At 51.6% G+C, this 23,959-nt stretch overlaps 1 protein-coding gene across 2 annotated transcripts; it reads right to left on the reverse strand.

The window, feature by feature from the left end:
- Positions 1–1,864: 1,864 nt before the first annotated feature.
- On the reverse strand, positions 1,865–23,949 carry FHL3 (four and a half LIM domains 3). 2 transcript variants are annotated; one of them, XM_034413315.3, is made up of 6 exons: positions 23,829–23,949; positions 6,589–6,771; positions 3,652–3,826; positions 3,399–3,568; positions 3,099–3,285; positions 1,865–3,003 (listed from the first exon to the last, which is right to left on the reverse strand). In XM_034413315.3, exons 2-6 carry the CDS (start codon positions 6,742–6,744, stop codon positions 2,852–2,854), a joined length of 840 nt encoding a protein of 279 aa, XP_034269206.1. In that variant the 5' UTR covers positions 6,745–6,771; positions 23,829–23,949; the 3' UTR covers positions 1,865–2,851. The 2 variants fall into 2 exon arrangements, with proteins under 2 accessions (XP_034269206.1, XP_087733030.1); XM_087876904.1 differs by lacking the exon at positions 23,829–23,949 and adding an exon at positions 6,938–7,109.
- Between the last annotated feature and the right edge of the window lie 10 nt (positions 23,950–23,959).

Here is a 23,959-nt window from a genome sequence, read left to right on the forward strand (position 1 = left end):
TTTTAGCCTTCAGATCCCTTATCATCTTTGTTGTTCTCCTCTGCTTTCTTTCTAGAGCCTCAACATTTTTTCCCTATTGTGGTGACCAAAACTGGATGCAGTATTCCAACTGGAGTCTTAGCAAGGCAGTATAAAGTGGTACTGATACTTCACATGACCTTGATATAATCCCACTGTTGAGGCAGCCTAGGACTGCACTGGCTTGTTTGATAGCTACAGCACACTCCCGCCTCATATTTGTGATTGTCCACTAGGATTTCTGCATCCCTTTTGCAGTCACTGCTATTGAGCCAGGTATCACCTATTCGGTATCTGTGCATTTGTTGTTTTTTTTCTTCCCTAGGTGTAAAACTTTACTTTTCCCACTATTGAATTTTATTTTGTTAGATAGGGCCGGGTGTTCTAATCTGTTGAGTTCCTTCCAGATCTTTAGCCTATCTTCTGGTGGATTGGCTAGTCTAAACAATTGTCTAAATAGTTTCTGAAGATATTGAAGAGTACTGGGTCTAAGACAAAGCCTTGGGGTATCCTGCTGCATACTTCCTTCCATATATAGTTCCATTCAAGACTACACTTTGGTGATGCCGTGTATCCCACATTTTTCTATTTTACCAAGCAGTAGTTTATGGCCTACTTTGTCAAATGTCAAGTATACTATGTCCACAGCATTTCACTGGTACACTAATTTAGTCACTTTGCCACAGAATGCAAAATGGTTTTGACCGGCATGATCTGTTTTTGACAAATGTTGGCTTCCAATAATAGCTTTGCTTGTTTCTTGGTGTTTGCAGAGCTGTTGCTTGATTATCTTTTGGGATGGATAGAACTGGACTCGGGAGGAGGACTGATTCCAGACCACTGTGGTTTGCCGCAGTGGGTGATCTTTCCAGGAGACCCATGAAGGTAAAGGGAAGAACGGGTGCAGCACTAGGCCCACCCTGCCCATGCTGAACTAGGAGAGCTGGCTGAAGCCTCTTCCGACGCCTGTGGGGCTTCTATGTGTCTGGCTTCCTTCCCCCTTGAGCTCCAGCTCCTTGCCCAGAGCATCCGGTTTCTCATCCAGCTCGGAGGCCTTTTCACTGCTTCTCTGCCAGGCCTTACCACATGATCTCATTTCAGCCCACAAATAAATCAGGCAGACCGAGCAGGTTATGACCCATCCACCCCCTTGGGATAGAATCCAGATGTTGCTGGCCAAACGATCCGCTTCCTTTTTTGGGAAGACATACCCCACCACTAATGGATTCCAGCAGTGTAGAGGTATGAGGCGCTCAGTTGCCGAGTGCCTGGAGGTGTGGGCAGAGCACCCCCCCTCCCCCGTTCAAATGCTACGCAAGCCACTGTCTTCGGATAGCCCGTAATGTTGCTGAGTGTCTTCTGCAAGCAGGAAAAAGTCTAACCCGAACTCACTCCCTTTCCCAAGCTGCTGACCTCCCTGAATGGGAAAGAAAGGATGGCGTGGGGGAAGCCATAATACGCCATAGCTACTCTGGCTGACATCCACTTGTTATGAGCTCTGCTTGCCAGAGAGTCTTGACTTCTGTTGCAGATGTTTTCCTCTCCTTTCCACTCTGGAGAAACATGGGTTGCAGCTGGATGCAGTGCCAGACTGGCTGGGTGCGAAGCAGTGCTTACCCTTGGCGGGAGCAACCCTTATCATGGGGCACCCTTCCCCTTCCTTGCACTAAATCCTGGGTGGAGCAGAGGTCCAGGCACACCCAGCAGCATCAGATGGTGGGTTGCAGGAGGAAGTGCTGAATTCTTTAGGATTTGGGAAGCAGCTCAGTGAGAAGACTAAATGTCGGATCCAGCCCGGCAAACCCATCTCATCCCCCCTGTTCTCCAAGTGAGTTATCCTTAGTAATCCATTAATATGATTTATTAGAGAAAGTCAGAAAAGGAGGGGAGAGAACCACTGACCAGAGGTGAGCAACCCCACCAACAGGCAGACACCCAGCTGTGGTCTCTGACTCCCCGGCAGCAAAGCATTTGAGGGAATGGCTACATAGTGCATTTAAAGGAACATGCATAGCATTTCACCAAAGAAAAGCAGGAAAGAAAATCAGGCCACAGAGAACGTCTGCAGAAAGCGACAGAGCCCCTTTCTTCCAGGTGGGAGGGCAGGCTTTGAAGGGTGGGAGACTCCCAGGACAGAAAGCAGCGGGTAGAAAGTCCAGGCCCAGAGGGGGGAGGGTAGTGGAGGTCAGGGGATTCAAAACTCAAGCCCAGCGGTTGTGGGAGAAAAAAACTGGAGCCTTTTCTGATGCCTTGCAAGCTTTCTTTTTCGGCCATTCAGGGATTTCCAGGGACCAAAGCAAAGGAAGGATGCCGAAAGGCTGGCTGCCACTCCAGAACTTTGGGGGGGTGGGGATGGGGAATGAGAGAAGTGGTACTCCATGCCTGGGGGACGGAGGCCTCCTTTCCCCTGCAAAAGTGGGCAGGCTAGAAAGAAACATGATGGTGGAAGGGGAACAGCTGAGCTTGCTCCTACTAACTGTCGGACAACCGGGATGGATCTCAGGGAAGAGGCTTGGGTGGGAAATGGAAGGCTCCCGCCCTCTGAGAGACACGCACCTGCTCTCTTCCGGACCCAGAAGAAAATGGCCCTCGAGGCAGATCACGGTCGGTGGGGGTGGACTTCACCACCACGCTGCTGGTGAACAAGGGAAGCGGCCTGAGCTCATCAGAGACAGGCCGGGTGAGAAAGCCACCATTTTTGTCTGGCAGGAAAGAGGCGGCTGGCGCCAATCAGCAATGCCAGGGAGGGGAGGACCATCCCTGCCCTGCTGCTGCCCCAGGAGAGAACTTTGGCACACACACAATCTAGAGGACAACTGCCCGGGATGCCCTTTCAGAGACTGCCGGCGCAATCGCGACACAGGATCTCATCGTTGTCAGGGATGAAGCCCTTCCCCACCAGTGTGGCAGCGCAGCGGGAGCAGCTGAAGCAACTTTGGTGCCAGTGGCGATCCTCGAAGGAGACGTACTTGCCTCCCCCGAAACCTGGGGAAGAAAAAGGAGGCATGGGACAGGGGCCCACCTCTACCCGATTCTGCCGGGGAGCCGGCTCTCCAGAGTCCCCCTCCCTCTTGACACACCTGTGATGGGCTTGGCGCAGGTGCTGCATTTCTTGGCATAAAGGCTGCCGAAGCACTTGATGCAGTAGGGCTGATCCTCTTGGGAGGTGAACTGCTGCCCAGCCAGGGGGGCCTCGCAGCCGGTGCAGATGAAGCACTCCTTGTGCCACGGCTCGTCCCGGTAAGTCACTCCTCCCTTGGTCAGCGTCTGTGAGCACAGGAGTAGAAGCTCATCCCAGAGGCTGGCTTGGGCCCCCTTGCCCTAGGACGCTTCTACCAGCTGCATCCCCCTCCTCTCCCCTCCCCTGGTCAAGATCCAACCTTCTTGCAGCGGGTGCAGCGGGGCGCAAATTTGCTCTCATAGCAGGAGACGCAGTAATACTCGTTCTGCTCTGGGATGAAGGAACGAGCACCAATGGGCTGCTGGCAATTGCTGCAAAGGAAGCAGTGCTCGTGCCAGGTCTGCCCGTTGTACTCCAATTTCCGAGAACCTGTGGGCAGATGGAGGGAGGGTGAGCACCTGAAAGCCCAGGGGCTGCTGGGTCTGGGGCTAGGGGCATCATCATCACCGCACCTGGCATGACCACCTGTTGGCAGGCCACACACTGGGAGGAGAACTCCTGGCAATAGCAGCCGTTGCAGAGCAGCTCCTGCCCCTGGCAGGTGAAAGGCTCATCGGCCAAGGAGCGGTCACAACGGAAGCAGCGGAAGCAGCTCTCATGGTAATGGCGGTCCTCGTAGTAGAGCTCCTGTGGGGGTGAGAAGCAGAGGTCAGAGGCCAGTTGCCTACCGCTTCCGGGCACCTGGGATTGATGTTTCTATTTCTCCTGCGAAGTGGCCCCTCTGTGCCATGCAGGTAGCCCTAGAAACAGAAGAGAGAGCCAAGCCCTGTCGGCTGCCACCTGCAGCTCACTCAGATGCACTCACGGTATGCTCAGCCCAAAGCAGACGAGGTGCTGCCCTCGCACGGGAGGCTCATCCACACGTGCAGACAAGACTCTGCCCAGCCTGAGGCAGGTTCTCATAAGCAAGGTGGGACAAGAGGAGATGATGCTAACCCCAGAAGCAGACTCCAACAAATCCACCTTTCCTTTGCCCCCAGATCTAAAGCATCATCACAGGTCCCAACAGACACACACACACACACGGTTAGGGGCATCTCTTCCACTAATGGGATTCTACCCAGGATGAATGGGACAAACTCTGACAGCAGCAACAAAGCAATCTCAGAGCCTTTTATCCTCCCAGGACACTGCATCAGGTATCTCAAAGTAGCTGTCTTGGAACGAAGGCAGGTGAGCAAGAGGTTTCTGGATTTGTACACACCAGACTGCCAGACATTCAGGCTGTCTTAATAAAGACAACAGGCTTTTTTTAAACACAGTCACACATACACACACACACCTACCTGATAAAGGTCTTGAACTCCATTTTATACTTAATGTGTCTCCGCATCACCACCTCACCTCCCTCCCTCTCCTCTCCTCGTCTGAATCCTGCCAATCCAGCCCCAGCCCCACCTAACCAAGGCAAGGGCAGCTCCAGAGAGCAGACATTTCACTTCATAACATGTGTCGGTCGGGAAGCTCCTGGACCCCTTCTACGAATTCCCAGGACTGAAACCTGGAGAGGTTGCTCCCAGAGATTTAAACTGGGTGGGCATAGTAAGGGCCTTTGAGGGGAGGGGATCAATGAAAGAGCTTGCAGAGGGAGGGCTGGGAGAGAGGAATAAATAAAAGGGGTCAACAGCTGAGATGGTGGGTCAAAAGGGCAAATCCTGAGCCTCGAGAAGGCCAAGATGGCCATGGGTCTTCTCCAGTAGCCCAAAAGGCTGGAAGTATCAGGGCCCCTCCGCTGCTCAAGGAGGTGGCTGGGCTTCCTTAGCTATTAAAGCAACGACATGCCCCAGGGGATGCTATGGAACTCTAACTGTGATTTGTTTTGGGTACTGTCTTGATCATCTGATACCGTGTTTCCCCAAAAATAAGACATGTCCGGATAATAAGCCCAATCGGGCTTTTCAGCACATGCGGTAATATAAGCCCCCCCGCAAAATACCCCCCCCCACCAACTACTTACACGCATGCACAGCCGGTCCCACCATTTCCTCTGGTTGCTTGCCGCGCAACCAAAATGAGTTGAGGAGGCAAGGCTGGAGGGGGAGGGGGAAGGGGGGGACATGCCCTCCCCTCCCTGTTCTTCATGGCGGCCGAGCGGCACAACACGTCCCACCCCACCCCAATGGCAACAGCTGCTTCCCTTCCCCGCCATCTCTTTATCAAGAGGGGTGGCAGGTGGAGCGAGACGTGGCTCCCCTTGCCCTCTCTTCTCCCCTCCTCACTGGGCATGACAGGGTTCCTGCCCCTCGCTTAGCCACCTGCCCCCTTTAGGGATGCAATTTGGGGGTGGCAGGTGGGGCGAGTGAGAAGCGGGACGCAGGTCTTACCTTTCAAGCTCTGTCACTTTCCTCGCTGTTGTGTCCAGGGAAACACGCTGTAAAAGAAAGCCTTCTCGCGAGTTCAATCTAACTTCTCGAACTCGAGAGGAGGTTTTCTTTTACAGCGTGTTTCCCTGGACACAACAGCGAGGAGAACGACGGAGCTTGAAAGGTAAGACCTGCATCCCGCTTCTCGCCTGTCCCACCTGCCACCCCCAAATTGCATCCCTAAAGGGGGTGGGTAGCTAAGCAAAGGGGCAGGAGCCCTGTCATGCCCGGCGAGGGGGAGAGAAGAGAGGGCAAGGGGAGCCAGGTCTTGCTCCATGCATCTCACTTCTCCCCCGCCCCACCTGCCAACCCTCTCGATAAAGAGACGGCGGGGAAGGGAAGCAGCTGTTGCCATTAGGGTGGGGTGGGACGTGTTGGGTCGCTCGGCTGGCGCGAAGAACAGGGAGCGGAGGTGACGGCAGCGATGGGACCTCCAGTCCCACACTCGCTGCCTCCTGCACCCTCAAAATAATAAGACCTGCCGATAATAAGGCCAAGCCTTGGATAATAAGAGCCTTGGTGGCGCAGCAGACTAAAGTGCTGTTAAGTAGCACCAGCTGCCTGCAATTACTGCAAGTTCAAATCTCACCAGGCTCAAGGTTGACTCAGCCTTCCATCCTTTCAAGGAAGGTAAAATGAGGACCCGGTTTGTGGGGGCAATAAGCTGATTTTGTATAAAAAAGAACTTAGAGGGGGACAAAAGCCCTACTAAGCAGGTATATACAAAAGTATGAAGGCTATTGCTTAACGCATTGTAAGCCGCCCTGAGTCTCCGGAGAAGGGTGGCATATAAATCGAATCAATCAATCAATCAATCAATCAATCAATCAATCATTCAATCAATAAGCAAGCAAGCCCTTATTTGGGGAGGGGGTGTCAAAAGAAAATAAGACCCTGTCTTATTTTCAGGGAAACACGGTACCATTTTATATTTTCTCCGGCTTTCCTTTTAAAGGTCCCATATAAAGCGGGGGGTGGGGAGTGGGGGGAAGCAGGGGCAGCCTGAGGAGAACTGGGGCACCTCACCCGGCAATCATGTCCAATCAGCTCCTTGCACTCGTCACACGTGTTGGCAAAGTGGGTGTCATAGCAGGGGATGCAGAAGGGACCCTCGTCTCCCTGGATGTACTTGCGCCCATAAAGAGACTCCTTGCAGCTGGCACAGTCAAAGCCCTCCGTCATGTTGCTGGCTGGAAGTCGAGGCGCTTCCTGGGAAACAAGAGAAACAAACCGCAGTTGACTTCCCTAGCCAAGTTTCAGGGGAAGATCTTCCCCCTGGGGAAAGTGGTCCTCTTTCTGTCTTTTGTTTCCTATGCAGAGGCACACAGGCTGGGGAAAGGAGGGTGCCGTTCGCTCTGAGCTGTGCAAGCCACACCTTGCGCTGGTGTTGAATGGTGAGGGAACGGCAAGATAAAAGAAATGGTTTCAGAAGCTTCCAGGATCCAATTCTTGATGTGGTTTTCTTTTCTAAATTGCTGGATGGGCTCTATGTCCAGCAGCTCTCGGCCTCCACTGGCGATGCCAGAAGTCCATTCTCAAATTTAGCTAGGTAGCCCCCCAGCTTTCCTTGGCTCTCAGCCAGGCACCCGTCTGGGATTTGTGGTAAATCCACCACTCCACATTTGTTGCCAGCAGAAAGCCAATTCTCCCCAGAAGCTTTGGCTAGACTGCAGTGTTTCTCAACCTTGGTAGCTTGAAGATGGGTGGACTTCAACTCCCAGAATCCCCCAGCCAGCTTGAAGTCCACCCATCTTCAAGCTACCAAGGTTGAGAAACACTGGGCTAGAGGCTGCATCTTTGCAGCAAAAGCAGGGGAGTTCCTCCAAACCTCTCATCTCTTGTCAGTGACCGACAGCATCCTCACCAGATGAGCAAGGAGCTGCTGTCCTCTTACAAGAGAGCCAATGGGTTGGTCTTCAGCCAGGAGCTCCCGCGTTAGCATGCCTGGACTAGCTGTCCTGAAACTGGGAGAGGGTGAGCAATCACTGTAGCCTCCAGGAAATTCCAGCATTTCATTTCTTTTTGAAATAAACCAGAGAAGGAAGGAGGAGTAGGAGCGGGGGGGTATGACGAGGGATGAGGAAGAGGGAAAACTGCAAAAGCAGCATATGTGCTGCCGTGTTGCAACAAAAGCTGAACTTCCACTGGTCTTTGCCAAGCCAAGGGCCCTGTCTCCTGGGACAAGTGCTATCTTGAGCAAAAGAACCAAATCCTGGCTCTCCAATAGCAATCTTCCCAGCCAACAGCTAGGTTTATACTCCATCATATGAACAAAATTTCTACTTTTAAAATCAACAGCGCCCATTTAACTGCTATATAAGAGAGAGAGTTTTTATTATTTGATCTAAGAAAGTCCAGAGCACTGGGTCATTCAGCTCTCCTGCAATATTCCAAGTGGATAGCTTGCAAGCTTTCTTCAGCAAGCACCGTCTTTTGTCCCTTCTCCAAACACTAAAAAAATATTTCCCTACATTTGAAACTGGACCTCCAACAGTGTCCAGAGGCAACAGCTCTCCTCGGATGTGCTCCTGGTGTGCTTAGAAACAGAGGCTATTTTCTAGGCCTCGCTATGCCTCTCTTCCTTGTAAATCAGTGTTTCTCAACCTTGGTAGCTGGCTGGGGGATTCTGGGAGTTGAAGTCCACCCATCTTCAAGCTACCAAGGTTGAGAAACACTGCTGTAAATCAACATCTCACCTCCAGAAATGGTGAGGATGAAGTTCCTACAGCAGCGGAGGTGGGGGGTGGGGTGGGGGGAGCCAAATCCTTAACAAATTCATTCTCTAAAACAAGAGTTTGCACTTGGGTGATGGGAGAGCCCGAAGGGAACAGGAGAAGAAAGGAAAACAGGAGCCTGCAGAAGTGACCTGCGATGCTGGTCTTCCTGCCTGAAAACAACACGGTGTGCATCAGTTGCACTGGGACGTCGGTGACGGTCTGTGAAGAACCGGAGCAGCAGAGGGTCACCCCTGAGTTGGTGAGAAAGGATGTGGACGTGCAAAGGCAGGAGGTGCTATAACGAAGACTTCCTCCACAAGAAGGCATGATGAACCGGGGGCAGCCCAGTGAAGGAGGGCAATGACCAGAAGCAAGGGGTTTAGAAGCCCTCCAGAAACTTAGAAGCCTTGTTCAGGCTCTTAGAAGCCAAACACGGCAACAGAAAGAGAGGATGGGCCTCCAAAGGGTGCTAAGGAGGAGGTTGTACCCGATAAGAAGACAAAGGAGGATCATGGTAAGTGGTGATTCATGACTACCGAAGGAATTGAAACAAAGGGTCTGTTGACTGGACTTATTAGCTCAGGAGTTACACACTGTCTGCCTGGAGTAAAGATCAAGGACGTGACACAACAACTCCCAAGACCTTTCCAGTCCACCGACAAGGCAATTATCCCTTCTTGCTTAGACGTGTGGAAGAAATGATACCGAGAGATAGTTGCAACCGAGACTCCACAGGCATGCAGACCTTGGAAGAAAGCTCAAGGCCTCAAGCGCGCTCTCATCCTTTCCGTTCTCAGTCCTCTTTGACAGACCGAAAAGGCAAATCGGATCCCTGCAAGTCATGACATGGTTACACAAATGGGACGACCATGGGAAAAATGTAGTTTCTGGAGCCAGGGCCAGAAATATCTACATCAAGGACTGTTGGCACAAGATAGACCGCATCAAACAAAGATTGGTAGAAAAAAAAAATGTTCGGCTAACATGGTAAAATTAGTTTGGGAGACTTAAAGTAGCAACTGGAGATGAAAACCCTGTCACATAAAGAAAAGAGCCTTGATAGTACAGTGGTTTAGTGCACCCTGTTATTAACACAGCTGCCTGCAATTTCTGCTGGTTCGAATCTCTCCAAGGCTCAAGGTTGACTCAGCCTTCCATCCTTTCTAAGGTAGGCGAAATGAGGACCCAGTTTGTGGGGGCAATAAACTGACTTTGTATAAAATATACAAAAGGATGAAGGCTATTGCTTAACGCATTGTAAGCCGCCCTGAGTCTCCGGAGAAGGGCGGCATATAAATCAAATTTAAAAAAAAGAAAGAAATGTGCATTGTGCTGAAAGAGGGCCTTTTAAAGGAGGGGGTCCCCAGGCCATGGCCTGGTACTGGGCCATGGCCCCCTCAGAACCAGGCCGTCCAAGTGGCAGGTGAGTGCACAGCTCCATTGGCACAAGTGGTGGGCACTCGCAGGTGTGTGTGTGAAGGTCCATTTGTGTGAGTGGCAGATGCACCCAAATAGAGCTTCACGCATGCGCACGAGAGCCCATCGCTGGCACAAATGGAGTTTCACACTCACACGTGAGTGCCCGCCACTCACGCAGAGCTTCACATGCATGTGTGAGTGCCCGCCACTCTTGCAAACAGAGCTGTGCTTGCAAGGCATCGTTTCCTCTTCCCCCCCTCCCTCCCCCCACCGCAATGCTGGAAAGGGTAGGGACCATGGTCTTTAAACCACTCAAAGAAAAAGCAGAATGTTGGCTGGTGAAGTTCACAGCCTTCGCTGCTTCTACAGTAACGTTCAGTGTGAAAAATAATAATAAGGATAGCAAAAAGCATTATAGGCACAATGGAGATCAGGTGGATTCACCAAAATGCAACAGTTATTCGAAAGAAACAGAAGCAAGACAAAAAGGGACAGGATTTAAACTTGATAGAAATCTAATCCGGGAAAGCTCTTTGTTTTGAATGAGCTTAAATCTCCAGGACCAGTTAAACTGCAGGGAAGAAAGGAAGGAACAAAGGGCAGGTCTAGACAGTCCTTGACGCGTCTTATTTGCCTTTGAGAAATCCAGAACAGGGAAGTGCTGATGGTGACTGAAAGAGGGGCAGGTATTGTCCCTATCTCAGAAGGAAAAGGCAAGAAAGGAAATTCCCATAAATGACAGAGCAGCCTCAGAAGGGCACTTTGGAAATGTAGTAGTCGTCATTACAGATAAATCGGCACGGGCTTTCTGCCAGATTCATGTTTTTGATTGGATAATTTCCCCCAATACATTGCACACTGCTATAAATGTGTGTCTTGTTTTCAGTGAAGTACTGGATGAAGTCCACTGTGGCATGCCGATTAGGATTCTAGGATTCTTAGGATTTTCCTGGCCCAAAAAACATCCTTAAATGATCAATTATTCCTCACCAAATGGAGGCAGGCCGGGTGGGATGCACCAAAGACCAGTCTCGGGGCCTTTATTCACCGTTTTTATGGGATGATTAAAATTTTGGATCAAGGAGGATTAAGATGGAGAAAATGCTTGTGAAATTTGTACGAATGTAAAGTAGTTAATACCCTAAAAGACAGAAATATACAGTAATAAGATTCACAAAGAACATGAGAGCCAGGGAAAAGGGCCGAGAGTAAGAACATTACATTTAACAGAGATGAGGAATAAAAAATAATGCTCAGATATGCAACTGAATAGGTTAGGAAGTGTCCTGTATCAGCAAAGAAGACAGGCAGTTTTAGGTGGCATCGTGTTCCATTCAGAGGACGCGGTCATCCCACTCTCCAGTTGCCTCTCAAGGACTGTCCCATTATGGATGCTCCCCCCGCCCCCCCCACTTTAAGAAAGCTTCAAAGAAATTGGAATAGATTCAGTGGTCAATGTAGGCCCCATGAAGAACAACTGAAGGAGCTGAGAAAAGGTAAGGAGGGGGGGGGGAGAGAGAGGACAGCATCCTTCAAACATCAGATTATTTTTTCTCATTCCCAAAGGCAAGTTACAGAGCAAGGACTCTGTTCCAGAAAGGCATATGATACAGACATAGAATACAGAATAGCAGAATTGGCAGGGACCTTGGAGGTCTCTAGTCCAACCCCCTGCTCAAGTAGGAGACCCTATACCAGTGATGGCTAACCTTTTTGCCGTCGCATGCCAAAAGTGGGGAGAGTGCGGGGAGGTCACCCAAGTGTGTGCCCACACCCATAATCCAATGTGCCCAGCCCCTGCGTGCCCCCCTGCTTTTAACACATGATGGCATGGTGGGACCAGTAGGCCTATTTTTCACCCTCCCCAGGCTCCAGGGGCTTTCTAAGAGCCTCAGGAGGGTGAAAATGGTCTTCCCCACCCCCTGGAGGCTGGAAACAGCCCATTTCCCAACTTCTGGTGGGACCGAAAGGCCCCAAATCCAGCTGGCTGGCGCACACATGCGCACTGGAGCTGAGCTACGGCAACGCTTGCGTGCCCACTGATATGACTCCGTGTGCCACCTGTGGCACCCGTGCCATAGGTTCGCCATGACGGCCCTATACCATTCCAGACAAAAAGCTGTCCAATCTCTTCTTAAAACCTCCCAAGTGATGGAACACCTACAGCTTCTGAAGGCAATTCATTCCAGTGATGGGCATGTCCTCTCTCTGTCCGGATAGTTTGAACTCTGCACTGGCCTGGGAGGGTCTCTTTGGCCTGCAGGATACCGGAGGCAACCTACCGGTAGTGATTACATATCAAGCTTATTGGTCCACCATCCAAGGAGGCTGGGAAACAGATGCTTCCCATATGACCTGGCCTAGATCCTACCTTCCGTTAAATGTCTGCTTCTCCTTCCCCTCCCTGGGGCCATAAGCAATTTGAAAGGCATTTTTCCACAACAGACAACATGTTTCAAGGCTTCCAGAAAGAGCAGAATTGTTAAAATCATTAACATCCACCACAAGCAAATCCTGAAATTGTGGCCCACTGCCCACATGGGGGTCTTCTGAATAATTCGACTCCCATTTCAGTGAGCTGAGAGCCAAGTAGACAGACAGACAGATGGGGAGAAGCAGCATAGCAGTTCCCTGGCAGCCTAAAACGAAAGAAAGCACCTTCTTCAGTGCCAGAGCAGGCCTGCCCCCCCCCGCTCTATGCCCTCCCAGGGCCCAGCATGCTTGCTTGAGGACAGGCCCCATGAGCTCAGCATAGGTGACAGTCTAGGTCTGGTGGGGCCGCCTCTCCCCCAGGTTTTAGCAGTATTGTGTGACTATAGCGGGTTAGGTTTTGCTGCTCCGAGAAGGCAGTGTTTTGCCTCCCAGGCTTGTGAATGAGTGGATGACTTTCAGCTGACAAAAGAAACGGGACTTTTGGTGATGGGTCCCCTTTTCACTGGAGACCCAATACAACTGGCTATTCAGCTGAAAAGCACTCTTTAGATGTAATGGGCAAGAGGAATATCCTTGGGGGACAGGAGGAAGAACCCAAATCAAGACAACAGTCACAAAAAGGAAATCTAAGTCTGGGGCAAAAATGTCATTTGAGAAAGCATCTCACGCAAGAGGAGGGGCGCAGTGTTCAGACTTGCAAGTTTCTGTTAAGTGTTGTAACCCCATAATAAAAGTAATACTGGTAGTCCTTGGTTAACAACCGCTCATTCACACCAAGCATTCGAAGTTACGATGAAGGTCATGAATTTAAATGGTGGATATGAGTCCAAGGAGTTTCAGCCATTCCAGCACCCCCACGGCCACATTATTATTGTGATTTGGGCGCTTGGTAAATGGCTCGTGGTGCCCTACAATCACGTGATGGCCTTCTCAACCTTCCTTGTCAGCTTCCTGCAAACAAAGTTATCAACGGGAAGCTGGCAGAGAATGTCACAAGTTGCCTGAGTAAGCCTGCCCCATCTTTGCATCCTCCTTGTCCCTCTGAGCTCGAACTGTGCCACCCCCCCCCACTCATGCACCCTCTCCCACCCGTCAGCAGCTGCTGGCTTGCCTGCAACCCTGCTCGCAAGCCACCTGGGACTTGCAACTTCCTTCCGGCTCCCCCCTGAGTTTGGTTGTTGGAAACCTTATAGGAAATTGTGAGGAGGTGCCTGTTTAACGACCCACAATCTTTGCTCAATGACAGCAACAGGGACTGCAGGAACAGCCGCTGCTAAGCAATGTGGGCCACGTGATGTTGCATTTTACAAGCGGCCCCAACACGACCTCTACCGTGTTATCTTGCATGACTTTGATTTCCTAGCCTGGTTTTCCTTGGAGAGTTGACGGTCTCCAAGGATAACCCTCTAAAGAAGAGACTGCAGTGATCCTGAGCTGGGCCTCCCTTTTACAGGAAGGGCAGCCGCGAAGGGATTTCTGGCTGCTCCTTCTGTGGGAGCACAGCACCCCCCTTGCAGGCCAGAGGGGGCCCTGAAAGCCATGCCCCACAGCCAGAGTTACTGGTCTGGTTATCCAACCCGCGTCCTCATCGCATATCTCCCTAAAACAGTGTTTCTCGACCTTGGTAGCTTGAAGATGGGTGGACTTCAACTCCCAGAATCCCCCAGCCAGCAGCTACCAAGGTCGAGAAACACTGCCTAAAACACTGCCTAAAACAAGCAGGGCTGGAAGAGAGGAAGCTGCTCAGGCCAAACCAAAGGAGAAAACTGGAGGCGGGAGAGGCTGCTCCTTGGACCTGGTTGTGTGTTCAGCCAGGGGAGGCAGCAGTTCTCCATCTTCCACATACCGATGTTGCTCAACTGCTCAAGGGAACTTTTTTCCCCAAATTTGGTCAAAACAGGCTCGCTCCGTGGTGGTGACTCTTTGTTTGGAGAGCTGCCACGGGGAGGGGAGGGGAGGATATAAATCAGGTGTTTAAGGGTGTGAAGGCTTTGCAACCCTCCCTGATGAGAAATCAAGTCAAGCGGTGTCCTGATTACTGACAGTAAAAAGAACTTCTGATCTCTTTTCCAGCAAGGAAATGCCCCCTCCTCCCCACCCCCCATTTCAGTCCGAAAAGGCACACGGCTGACAGGCTCAGCCTGTTCTTCTCTGGCCATCTGCTGCTGTGTGTTTGCAAGGGGGAAGGACGGGGTGGGTGGGTGGGGGGAGGGCGGCTGTGTTCTCCACAGGAGAGGAAGGCTGGATAGAATTGCCTTAGTGGTAGAGAGCCTGGGCACGGGCCATCCAGTATCAATTACAGCCCCAGCAACCATAACTCTCTACAGAAAGCCATTTTTTTCCTTGTTTTGAAACCCTGCCACAGGACAGCAGCGGCTCAATACTCCCAGCAATCAAAACCGCCCGTGTTCTCAAGGAAGGGAGGTGGTTTGTGTAGAACTTTTCCCAGGAAGAGGCCCTTCGACCTTTCGAGCCCATCATAAATGTCCTCTTTGCTGCAACGGTTCAGAGGGAAGCCGCCGCATTTCGCAGGGAGATTTGGTGGGAAGCAGTGGTGGGATTCAAGTAATTTAACAACCGGTCCTCTGCCCTAATGATTTCTTCCAACAACCGGTTTGCCAAACTGCTCAGAAAGTTAACAACCGGTTCTCCCGAAGTGCTGCGAACTGGCTGAAGCCTCATCCTTGAGTTCAGCCTGCCAGGCCCGAGAGAGCATGCTGACCGAAACTGCCCCAATACAGTTCCAGAAGGAGCCATGGAAGTGCTTACGATGAAAGGGGTTGGGGGAGGAGAAAAAAGAAACATAGTTCCGCATCCATCTATAAAGTTCAGGAAAGTGGGAAAATACAACACCCACCCTCCCCAAACCCACGTGCAACTATGAACCTTGGATCCGAGAGGTCGCCTGAGTATTCCTCCTCCTGGAAGTAAGGAGTTGGGCCCCTTTTACATTCAGAATTCCCAGGTCCCCCACTGCAGCTAAGTTGATGCCAAAGATGGAAGTTTGTGTCTGGACGGGGGGAAAGAACAATTTCTGATTGAATCCTGCTTTTCCAGGAAGCCCCTGGCAGGGGAACACGCTCCCTCAGGAAGAGGCCCTCCTGATTTTGTGGTGCCTGCGTAAACAGCAGTTGAAAACTATGCTCAACTTGCAGCCATACTGGGTAGTGAAAGGAACACGCCAGGAGGAACGGTGTGGCTGCCTTTGGAAATGATCCCGAACGGAGGCTGGCGCAAAGGAATATTGGTGAGTGCACTGGAGTCCTGCCATGGTTGAGAAATGCCACCTTGAAGTCACCACAGGACGTTCCAGCCCAGGACAAAGTGCTGCTTCCTATTCCTGAAGCCCCTTAGGAGATGGCACCGGGATTTGCTCCTCTGGCCCAGGCTTCTAGGAGAGGCTCACTGAGGATTCCCTCCCCCCAATTGAATAGGAAATGGACGAGGCAGGGATCCTTTTCTGGGGTAGCCCCTCTCTTTGGAACGTCCTCCGGATGGACGAGTAGCTTCCACCCTGTTTACGTTTCTTGAACAGATGAAGCCAATAAGATTCCAATAGAGCTTAGCCCAAGCTGACTGTAGGTTTTTGTGGTTATGTGATTGTGGGTGGACAGATAATTCTATTACATTATTGTATTATTCAACTTCTATTGATTGACTGTGTGCTGCCCAGAGTCCACCAGGATATAAGCACTGTTAAATAAACCGACATCTAAATTTTCACAGGGCTCCTCCAACATGCCCTGAGGGGGATCTTAGGCATCACCTTCTTGCATACATCCTCATCATTGGGGGGTGGGGGAGGGGTTTTTTCCAAGGTATAAAGGAATCTTGGGGTGTGCTGCTGAAGAGGCCTGCTCTGCCAGGTAACTGGGATTCTTGGGTGCTCCATGACTGCTGAGAACCTAGGAGGAGGAGATGCCCTCAACAAACAGCCACTGAGCTGAGGCTGAACATGGTCTAGAGCAGTGTTTCTCAACCTTGGGCGCTGGACGATGTGTGGACTTCAACTCCCAGAATTCTGCAGCCAGCGGAGCTGGGAATTCTGGGAGTTGAAGTCCACACATCATCCAGCGCCCAAGGTTGAGAAACACTGCTCTAGAGCCTCAGTCAGCCAACAGGTGGGCCAGATACACTGCAAGGGAGGGCCATTTTGAAACCCACAAGGAAGCTTCCTGCTCTGCTGAAAGTTCACCTTTGGGCAGAGAAGCATTGCAAAATATCAACCCTGCCGGCGCCATGCCTGGTTCACTGAGGAGACAGGCTGACACATCTGAGGGAGAGCAAGATTGTTTTCCACATTCTAAGCTGGGGGCAGCCTCCGTGACAGGAGTGATGGGGCACCTCTGGAAGACCTGAGGCCAGATCCTCTTGGATCCCTATCCCCTCTATGTCACGAAGAACATTGGCTTGATGGCGTGTATGAGACAGGGTATCAAAATCTGTCGGCACCGTCTGAAAATGCAGAATAAGGCACCCTTGCCACAAAAGGCAAAAGCTAAATTAACTTATATTTTAAACGCCAGGTATAGGAAGAGGGGCGAGTGGGATTTTCCATCTTTGCTCTGCCCCTCCTTCCTTCACCTGGACAGGCAGGTGACAGCCACAGGCAAAGGCAGAAGAGAAGAGCCACTCTGAATCCAGGGCAGGAAGTCATCCCCCCACGACAATCTATCCCAAATATTTTGCCCTCAACAACCTTAAAACAAGCACGTGGAGAATGTGGGGAGAGGGGCAACCTCATCTATCTGCCCGCTTTCATTTGGTCAGCACGGGAGTTTTCAGAGAAGAGGATGAGGAGGATTGCATTTGGGTGGGCCCGCATACTGCCTCCGTTTTTTTAAAGGCCTTTACAGACCAAATGTCAGCGTTTGTTTATCTTAGAGCCCTGGTGGCGCAGCAGACTAAAGCACTGCTATTAACACCAGCTGCCTGCAATTACTGCAAGTTCAAATCTCACCAGGCTCAAGGTTGACTCAGCCTTCCATCCTTTCTAAGGTAGGTAAAATGAGGACCTGGATTGTGGGGGCAATAAATTGACTTTGTATAAATATACAAAAGTATGAAAGCTATTGCTTAATGCATTGTAAGCCGCCCTGAGTCTCCGGAGAAGGGCGGCATATAAACCAAATTAAAAAAAAAAATATCAGCCATGTTTAGTATAAACCTGCTGCTCAGGAAAAAACATTGGGTACATAGCCTGACTTTATCCCACCCCGGCTGACCTTCCCCCTTCTTTCTCCTCTTCAGCTATCAGAAAAGGCTTCTCTCTGATTGGAAAGCTCTGCCGTGCTTGGGATTCAACCGGAGTCATCTCCAAATTAGTCCTGACTTTTGACAGCTGGCAAGTCAGCTTCAGAGCTTTCCAAACAAGAGGCTGAAAGAGCAAGGGCAATTTGAGCCCCCGAGCCGTTGGTACCTTTGGGACTCTGTGTCAAACACTCCACGGAGTAGCAATAACCCTCTGCAGTTGCTGCAAAACTGTGCTTCAAAAAGGAGCCAGGCATCTGAGCAGTTTTCATCCTCTTTGCAAAGTTGGGTCAGGTCAGGGTGTTTAAGCAAATGTCATAAAGCACAAGAATGCACCGTCTAAAGCAGAAGGGCAAACCTGCTTCTTGGGTCAGTACAATGGTGCAGGACATTTTTTTTTTTTGACTGACACACAACATGAGGTCAGTTGCAATGCTCAGAACTACTGAACAACTAAATGCCTATCGTTCTAAACAAGAGTGTGGGTATATTGGTGTCTGATGTGAATTCTTGTAGTCTTTCATCCGATTGCTCTTTAAAATACACACAGGTACAACAATATTAAATCTCTCTCTGAAAGTGAGGAGAAAGAGGCATTTTGTGCAGCTCCCAACTGACACACAGAACATACATTTTCCACCAAACTTTAGTACAGCGTTAGTTTCGAGAAAAGAGGCGAAGAGCAGGCATTAAAGCATGAACAGAGGTGGCTTTAAGGAAGAAACCCATTTAGGGCTCTTGAAAGGCGGTTCTGTAGGAGATGATCAGGCTGAGCCTGAGGAGGGGGGGGTGTCAAATGCACCATCAGTCTGGAGTCCTTATGCCCCTGAAAGAGACTTTGAAGTCCTTGAAGACCTCGAAATCCAGAGACTCTCATCTTTGCATCGACTATTATTAGTATATTCGATCCTGGTGAATAGATTGCATAGAATAAATCTGCTTTTGAATTCTATCCTGGCTCCTGGTTTCTTCTTCAGTAGCTGAGTGAGAGAAGAGAAGGGTGAACCAAATGGGGGCTAGAAATGCAGGGGGAGGCTCAGCTTTGTACGGAGAAGGAAGAGCAGATCCTTCTTGGTCCCAGACATTTCTTTATGCTCCCCCTCCCCCCCCATAGTTACACCACCCGTGATCCCCCTAATTCCTTTCCAAGTGTAGCCTAAAGGGGCGGAATCAATGCATGGTTGGCACACAAAGGCAACAGAGTAACCGAGCTGTCTGTGACAATGCCCAAGCCTATTTTGGTTGCTGCACAGCCTGGGAAAGAATAGAGAGGCATGTGTTGATGACAGAGGGAGCAGGTGGGAAAGGGCAGCTCCAACATGGGAGGACGCCAAGGTCTTGGCCAGCTGCTTTGGACCCTCCAGGCACCCATATGATGATGGGCCACCACAGAAGGACTGAAGATCTTCTAATCTGAACCAGTATTTTTAGTCTGAGAGATGCCAGGCATTAGTGAAAGCAGGAAAGAGAGCAGAGGATTCAAGCCGGCAGCTGCTCTTGGCAAAAGACAGCACCCTGGGAGGGGAGGGGGAGCATTTGTAACAAGTCCCCCAGACACAGAGAAATGGGGTGTCTTGAGGAGTGGCTCCACTGCAGCTGGAGGGCTGCTCCCTAAAGATTCATGTTCAGTTGGTTTAACTCGGTGCGCCCGGCTGCCTTGACTCCCTGACAAGGGGATCCCTGCAGAGAGACTCCCTTGCGGCACCCACGCATTCTGACGAAACCTGCAGCAACAACCCGGCCGAAGACAGCAAAGACTTTGGGTAAGTGCTGTGCATCTGAGGCTCTGGACTGCCCAAAAGAAAGCAGCTGCGCTCTACACCCTGCAACCCACACTTTCTTCCCACTTAGCCATGCACAGGAAGTTGGTCGGGATTGGAAGCTTGAGGCCTCTCTCTTGGCATACAAATGCAGCATGACTTAAATCAGGTTTTTTTTTCTCCTTTTCATGTTGCCCAGCCAGGGACCTTTGGGAAATCCAGTGCTGCAAAAGGAAAAGGAGAAAGAGCACATTCCCAACACTCTCGTGGGACAGCTGACGTGGATCCCTGGCACAGCCAAGACCGCCAAGATGCTCTCCCTTTGCCTGAGCTATTCGCACACCCCTGGTGGGGATCAAGCCCAGGAGGCTTCCCAAGGCCCGGCAGAGCCTGGCGCCCAGGAGGGCAGCAGATACAGCACAAAGCAAGCCCAGAGCCCCACTCCCCACCTGGGAACCAGAGCCTGGCAGAAGATGCAGGGAGCTGCCTTCCAGAGCTTAAGACTCACACTGGCCTCCGTGAGATTGTGAAATGAATCGACAGCTGGGAGGAAGGGAGAAAAGGGAAGCCACATTGCGAAAGCAAAGCCACACAGCCTTGGGCCAAGGCTCTCTGAGCAAGAGCTCGGCTTCTGCGTGGGAATCTCTCCAAATCTTGGAGGGAATGGCTTCATCTGACAACAAAAGAGGTGGTTTCTCTGGGAAGGCGCGCTGGCGGTGGGGGAGATGGGGTGGAAAGATCTGGAAAGAGAACATTCCAGACCATTGAGTCAACCTGCCCAAGGCTGGGGGTGAGCTGGTGGATACAGTGGCTTCTTCAGCAGCTCAACAGGGATCCCAACCCCCAGAAGGCTGAAAAGAAGGGGCTCTGGAGAGGCCGCCTGTCTCTGCCACCCAGGTTGCAACCTCAGGGGCTCCGTCTGGGTGGGAGAAGCTCCAAGCTCAGAGGACATTTCTGTACCTCTGTCAAGCCTGCCCATTCGGTCGCTGGTCATCTGATGTAAACTCTCTGCTTCATTGGGTGATTCATGGAAGACTGCATGGATCTTGGTTTAGACCTGGTTGGCAAACAAGCGTAGGATAAATGCAAGATAACTTTTTAAACAAGAAGTCGATGGTTACTGCTGTTGCAAATCCAGGTTTTGAAAGACCGTGTGCCTCGGGATTGAGGGGAGTGTCTGGAGAAAGGATTGATGGGTTGCTCCCGGACCCCATTCTCCTAGAATCACACCACAATTTCCTATTGCTTTATGATGTAACCCAAGATATGTGAGAGTTCAGATGGCCTTTGCACCAAAGGAAACAGAGAGGGAGGGGAAAGACCAGCCCATCCATTTGCATGGCCCTGCAATTCAGCCTGGACCTCAAGAGCCATTTTCAGGTCCCTTGGCATGAGGCCCATGTAGAAACAGAAGGGAGACCATGATTCACACCTCCAGAGTCACTGACCCAAACACTGTGGGAGATTTTGCAACCTCATCCCCCGAGGGGAATCTAGGAAAATATCTGTCCCTACTTCTTCTGCCCCCAGCTGGAAGGACATGGCCCTTTGAATACCAGAAGCAGAGCAAGGACATTTTTCTGAAGCCAACTCTCAGCAAAGAAAATCTTTGCTGCTGCTGCTGCAGCAGCAGCAGAAAAAAAGTGGACCAGTCTTCATCCTAAGCACCGAGCAGGCCAGAGAGTATCATAAAGGAATACCGTATTTTTCAGAGTATAAAACAGACCTTTCCCCCCACCACAAAAAGAGGGTGAAAATCTGGATGTGTCTTATACTCCAAACGTAGCCCCGCCCAGGTTTCAGAGGCTGAAAAAAGCCCCAGAAATGAAGCTTCAGAAAAAAAGCCTCCAAACAGAGCTTCAGGGGAAAAAAAGTTTTTTCTGAAACAGTTTCAGAAGTTTCAGAGGCAGAAAAAAAAGCAAGGCACAGAGCTCACAACCAAGGAACCTGTTGCTAAAATTCACCCCTGGGAACAGCTGATTGGAGACTGATCCACCCGTCAATCAGCTTTTTTCTTATTTTCCTCCCCAAAAACTAAGGTGCGTCTTATACTCTGAAAAATATGGTACTTGTACCCGCACCACAGTCCCATGCTTCAGGTTTGGAAAGACCAGGCTTTGAGCTGCCAGAGAATGGGGAGGTGGGTGGAAGGCATCTCAAGATGCTAAAGAGGCCATGAAGGAGGCTGTGGGCTTGAGCTGGCTTTTCTGCTTTGAAAGCCAGCAACCAGAGGCTGTTAGTCTTAGCAGTGCCTCGCAGCCAAGTCCGTCTCCAGGCTAGCTGCTCCTTGGCACCGTTCCTAGGGATGAATCCCCTACGGAATGCAGCGTGGCCCCATAGAAAGAGCCTGCTGCTCCAGGAATAGCAGAGATCTGATTTAATAGATGCTGCACTCCAATTCCCAGCCAGCTTTACTTAGCCACCCTTTTCTTTGGTCAGACAGTTCAGCAGCCCTGGCAGCTCCTATTTTGCAGCCGCAGCAAAAGTACAAGGCAATGGGCCACTAGAGCCCTCACCCCAAATATGATTGGCTCCCACTCTGGCTGCACTGGAAAGAACTCTGAAATCCCCAATCTTTCCCCAGGCATCAGGGTACATCATTTAGGGTACATTGCATGGGGTTGTAGAACTGGGTACTCTGAAATAAATAGACCAAGCGGGCAGGAGGCAAATTACTCATTTTGCTAATGTGCATATGGGTAGATCAGTTTTCAATTAGGCAATTAGGTCCTGGCCTGTGAAAGGACTCAAGCCTTTCCCAGGGAAACAGGTCAGACTGTACAGAAAACAGCAGATATACCTGAGAGTCAAAGTTCTGCCAGCAGCTAAGCTGATTGGCCCCTACCACACATGGAATCTCCTCCAGGCACCCCCAGCTGCCAGAGACACTGGAATCCAGTGTGTTGTGAGAACAAAGTATTTGTTCAGTAGTCACAAATTATTCAATATATAGAAAGGCCGTATCTGGTATTGCAGCGGCCAGAACTCTTCCTCGTGCTGCCTGACCAGTTCAACATAGAGTAGAGCTACTCCTTCAACCCTCTGTTAATGCATCCCAAGCTTACAGTGGATGCACTGCTGGTTTAATCTGTGGGTCTCCTAGGACACCCAGGTCTTTGCACACACACACAATTGGTGAGCCAAGTGTGCCTTACTTGCATCCAGTTTTCCCTATTTAAGTGCAGGATGCCACACCACTTCTCACCACTGGACTGTATATTATTGAAGAGGGCCCAGTATCAAATCTACTGAGAGCCCTTTGAAGGCCGATTCTGGTCACCAAACTGTATTCTATGTCAATCCTGCAAATACCACTCCATGTAGAAAGCAGGTGGTGGGAGGCAATCAAATAGTCTCCTGTCATCATGGGTTGATATTACTGGCACCGAGTTTATGCTGACCCAGCCAGTTTAAAGGCACAGCAGCCATTAACAAGAACATCTCCATCCTCCGAGCAACAGCTGGTTCCTGGAAGTGAAGTCTTCCACTAAAATCCCCCTGCTTCCCAATGAAAAGCCACTGCCAAAACCACATCCTAGAGGGGGACCTTGGTCAGGATCTTAACACACTCAACACATCACAGCACAAAAACACCATGCAAATGCTTTGGGGGTCAAGTATTGTAATCCCACTTTGCTTTTTTCTCCTAGCCTGAACGTTTCATTCACACAAATGAAAATGACCCCCCTCCCCATTATCTCTTCACAGAACTGCTGCTCTTTGCGGAGGCAACAGCAGCTCCCATGGCTGGGACTCCAGGAGCCACTTTAGGAACGGGCAGCCCGATGCCTCGCCTGGTCAGATGCCAAGTGGGCATCTCCAGGAGAAGATGGGCCCCGTTCTTTGAGGGCTCAACCTTTTAGTCCCCCCTTCTCCTTGATCAGGAAGTCTCCCCCTCGATGCTATCAGTGCAGAGCAGCGGAGCGCCTTTTGCAGAGAGGACGGGGGCTGCCTGGGCACTCGCTCCTGCCAGTTTCGGCTGCAGTTTTCCAGCGGAACGAAGAAGAAAGAAGCCAAACCGGACGGGGGGGGGGGAGGAGAGGCTTAGAGGTCCAGGAGATGCGAAGAGACGGCGGGATTGCGGGCAGCGGGGTGGAACAACGAAGCAGCCGCCCCAGCCCAGAGCCACGCGACGGTCCCCAACTTGTGCCACCTCTGCCACAGCTCCGGAGCGAAAGTCGGGAAGCAGCCCTGCCGGCCCTTGGCACCCGCCGCTTCCAGGAAGGCTCGGATCAGCCTTGCGGGGCCGGTGGGACAGGGTCCCTCGCTGAGGGGGGGGCTTCCCCCGCTCTGCCCCGGCAGCGGCCGTTTCCTTTGAGTCTCCGGAGTTTAAAGTGGGAGCCCCGAGGGCAGAGCGGCCCTTGCCGACCCCCACCCGCCCCCGGAGACCTCGGGCAGAGCAGCGGCCGTGCTCCGCTCCCCTCCAAAGCCGTCGAGGCTGCTGGGGTCCCAGGCGAAGGAGCCCCCGCCCCGCCCGAAGAGACCCTCGGGGCCGCCTCCCCCTCCCCACTTTCCGCCCCCGCCAGCCGCCCCGCCCCGCCCCGCGCCTCTCCGGGAGGGGAAGCCCCAAACAAAGGGACGAAGGGGCGGCTTCCCCCCGCACCGCACCCCGGTCGCCCACCCGCCCGCCCCGCTTCGGCAGCCGCCGGGAACAGCCTCGCCCGCCCGCCCGCCCGCCCGCCCTTACCGGCAGCGGTCCGGGGCGCCACGGGGCCGGTGGGAGGCAGCCCGCCGAATCTGAGCAGCCACGCGCGCCGCCCGCCTTGCCTCCCCGAAGGCGGGGCTTGGAAGCGCGGGGGCGGGGCCGCCGCTGCCCCC

Source organism: Pantherophis guttatus, chromosome 10 (assembly GCF_059756535.1).
Source record: "Pantherophis guttatus breed Tessera chromosome 10, ASM5975653v1, whole genome shotgun sequence".
In the NCBI taxonomy this organism is placed as follows: domain Eukaryota; kingdom Metazoa; phylum Chordata; class Lepidosauria; order Squamata; family Colubridae; genus Pantherophis; species Pantherophis guttatus.

Coding starts and splice junctions, on each gene's coding strand:
- FHL3 (XM_034413315.3), bottom strand. CDS start 6,744: ATGACGGAGGGCTTTGACTGTGCCAGCTGCAAGGAGTCTCTTTATGGG. Junction 3,827..6,588: donor TGATTGGACATGATTGCCGG/GTGAGGTGCCCC, acceptor TCACCCCCACAG/GAGCTCTACTACGAGGACCG. Junction 3,569..3,651: donor CCAACAGGTGGTCATGCCAG/GTGCGGTGATGA, acceptor ATCTGCCCACAG/GTTCTCGGAAATTGGAGTAC.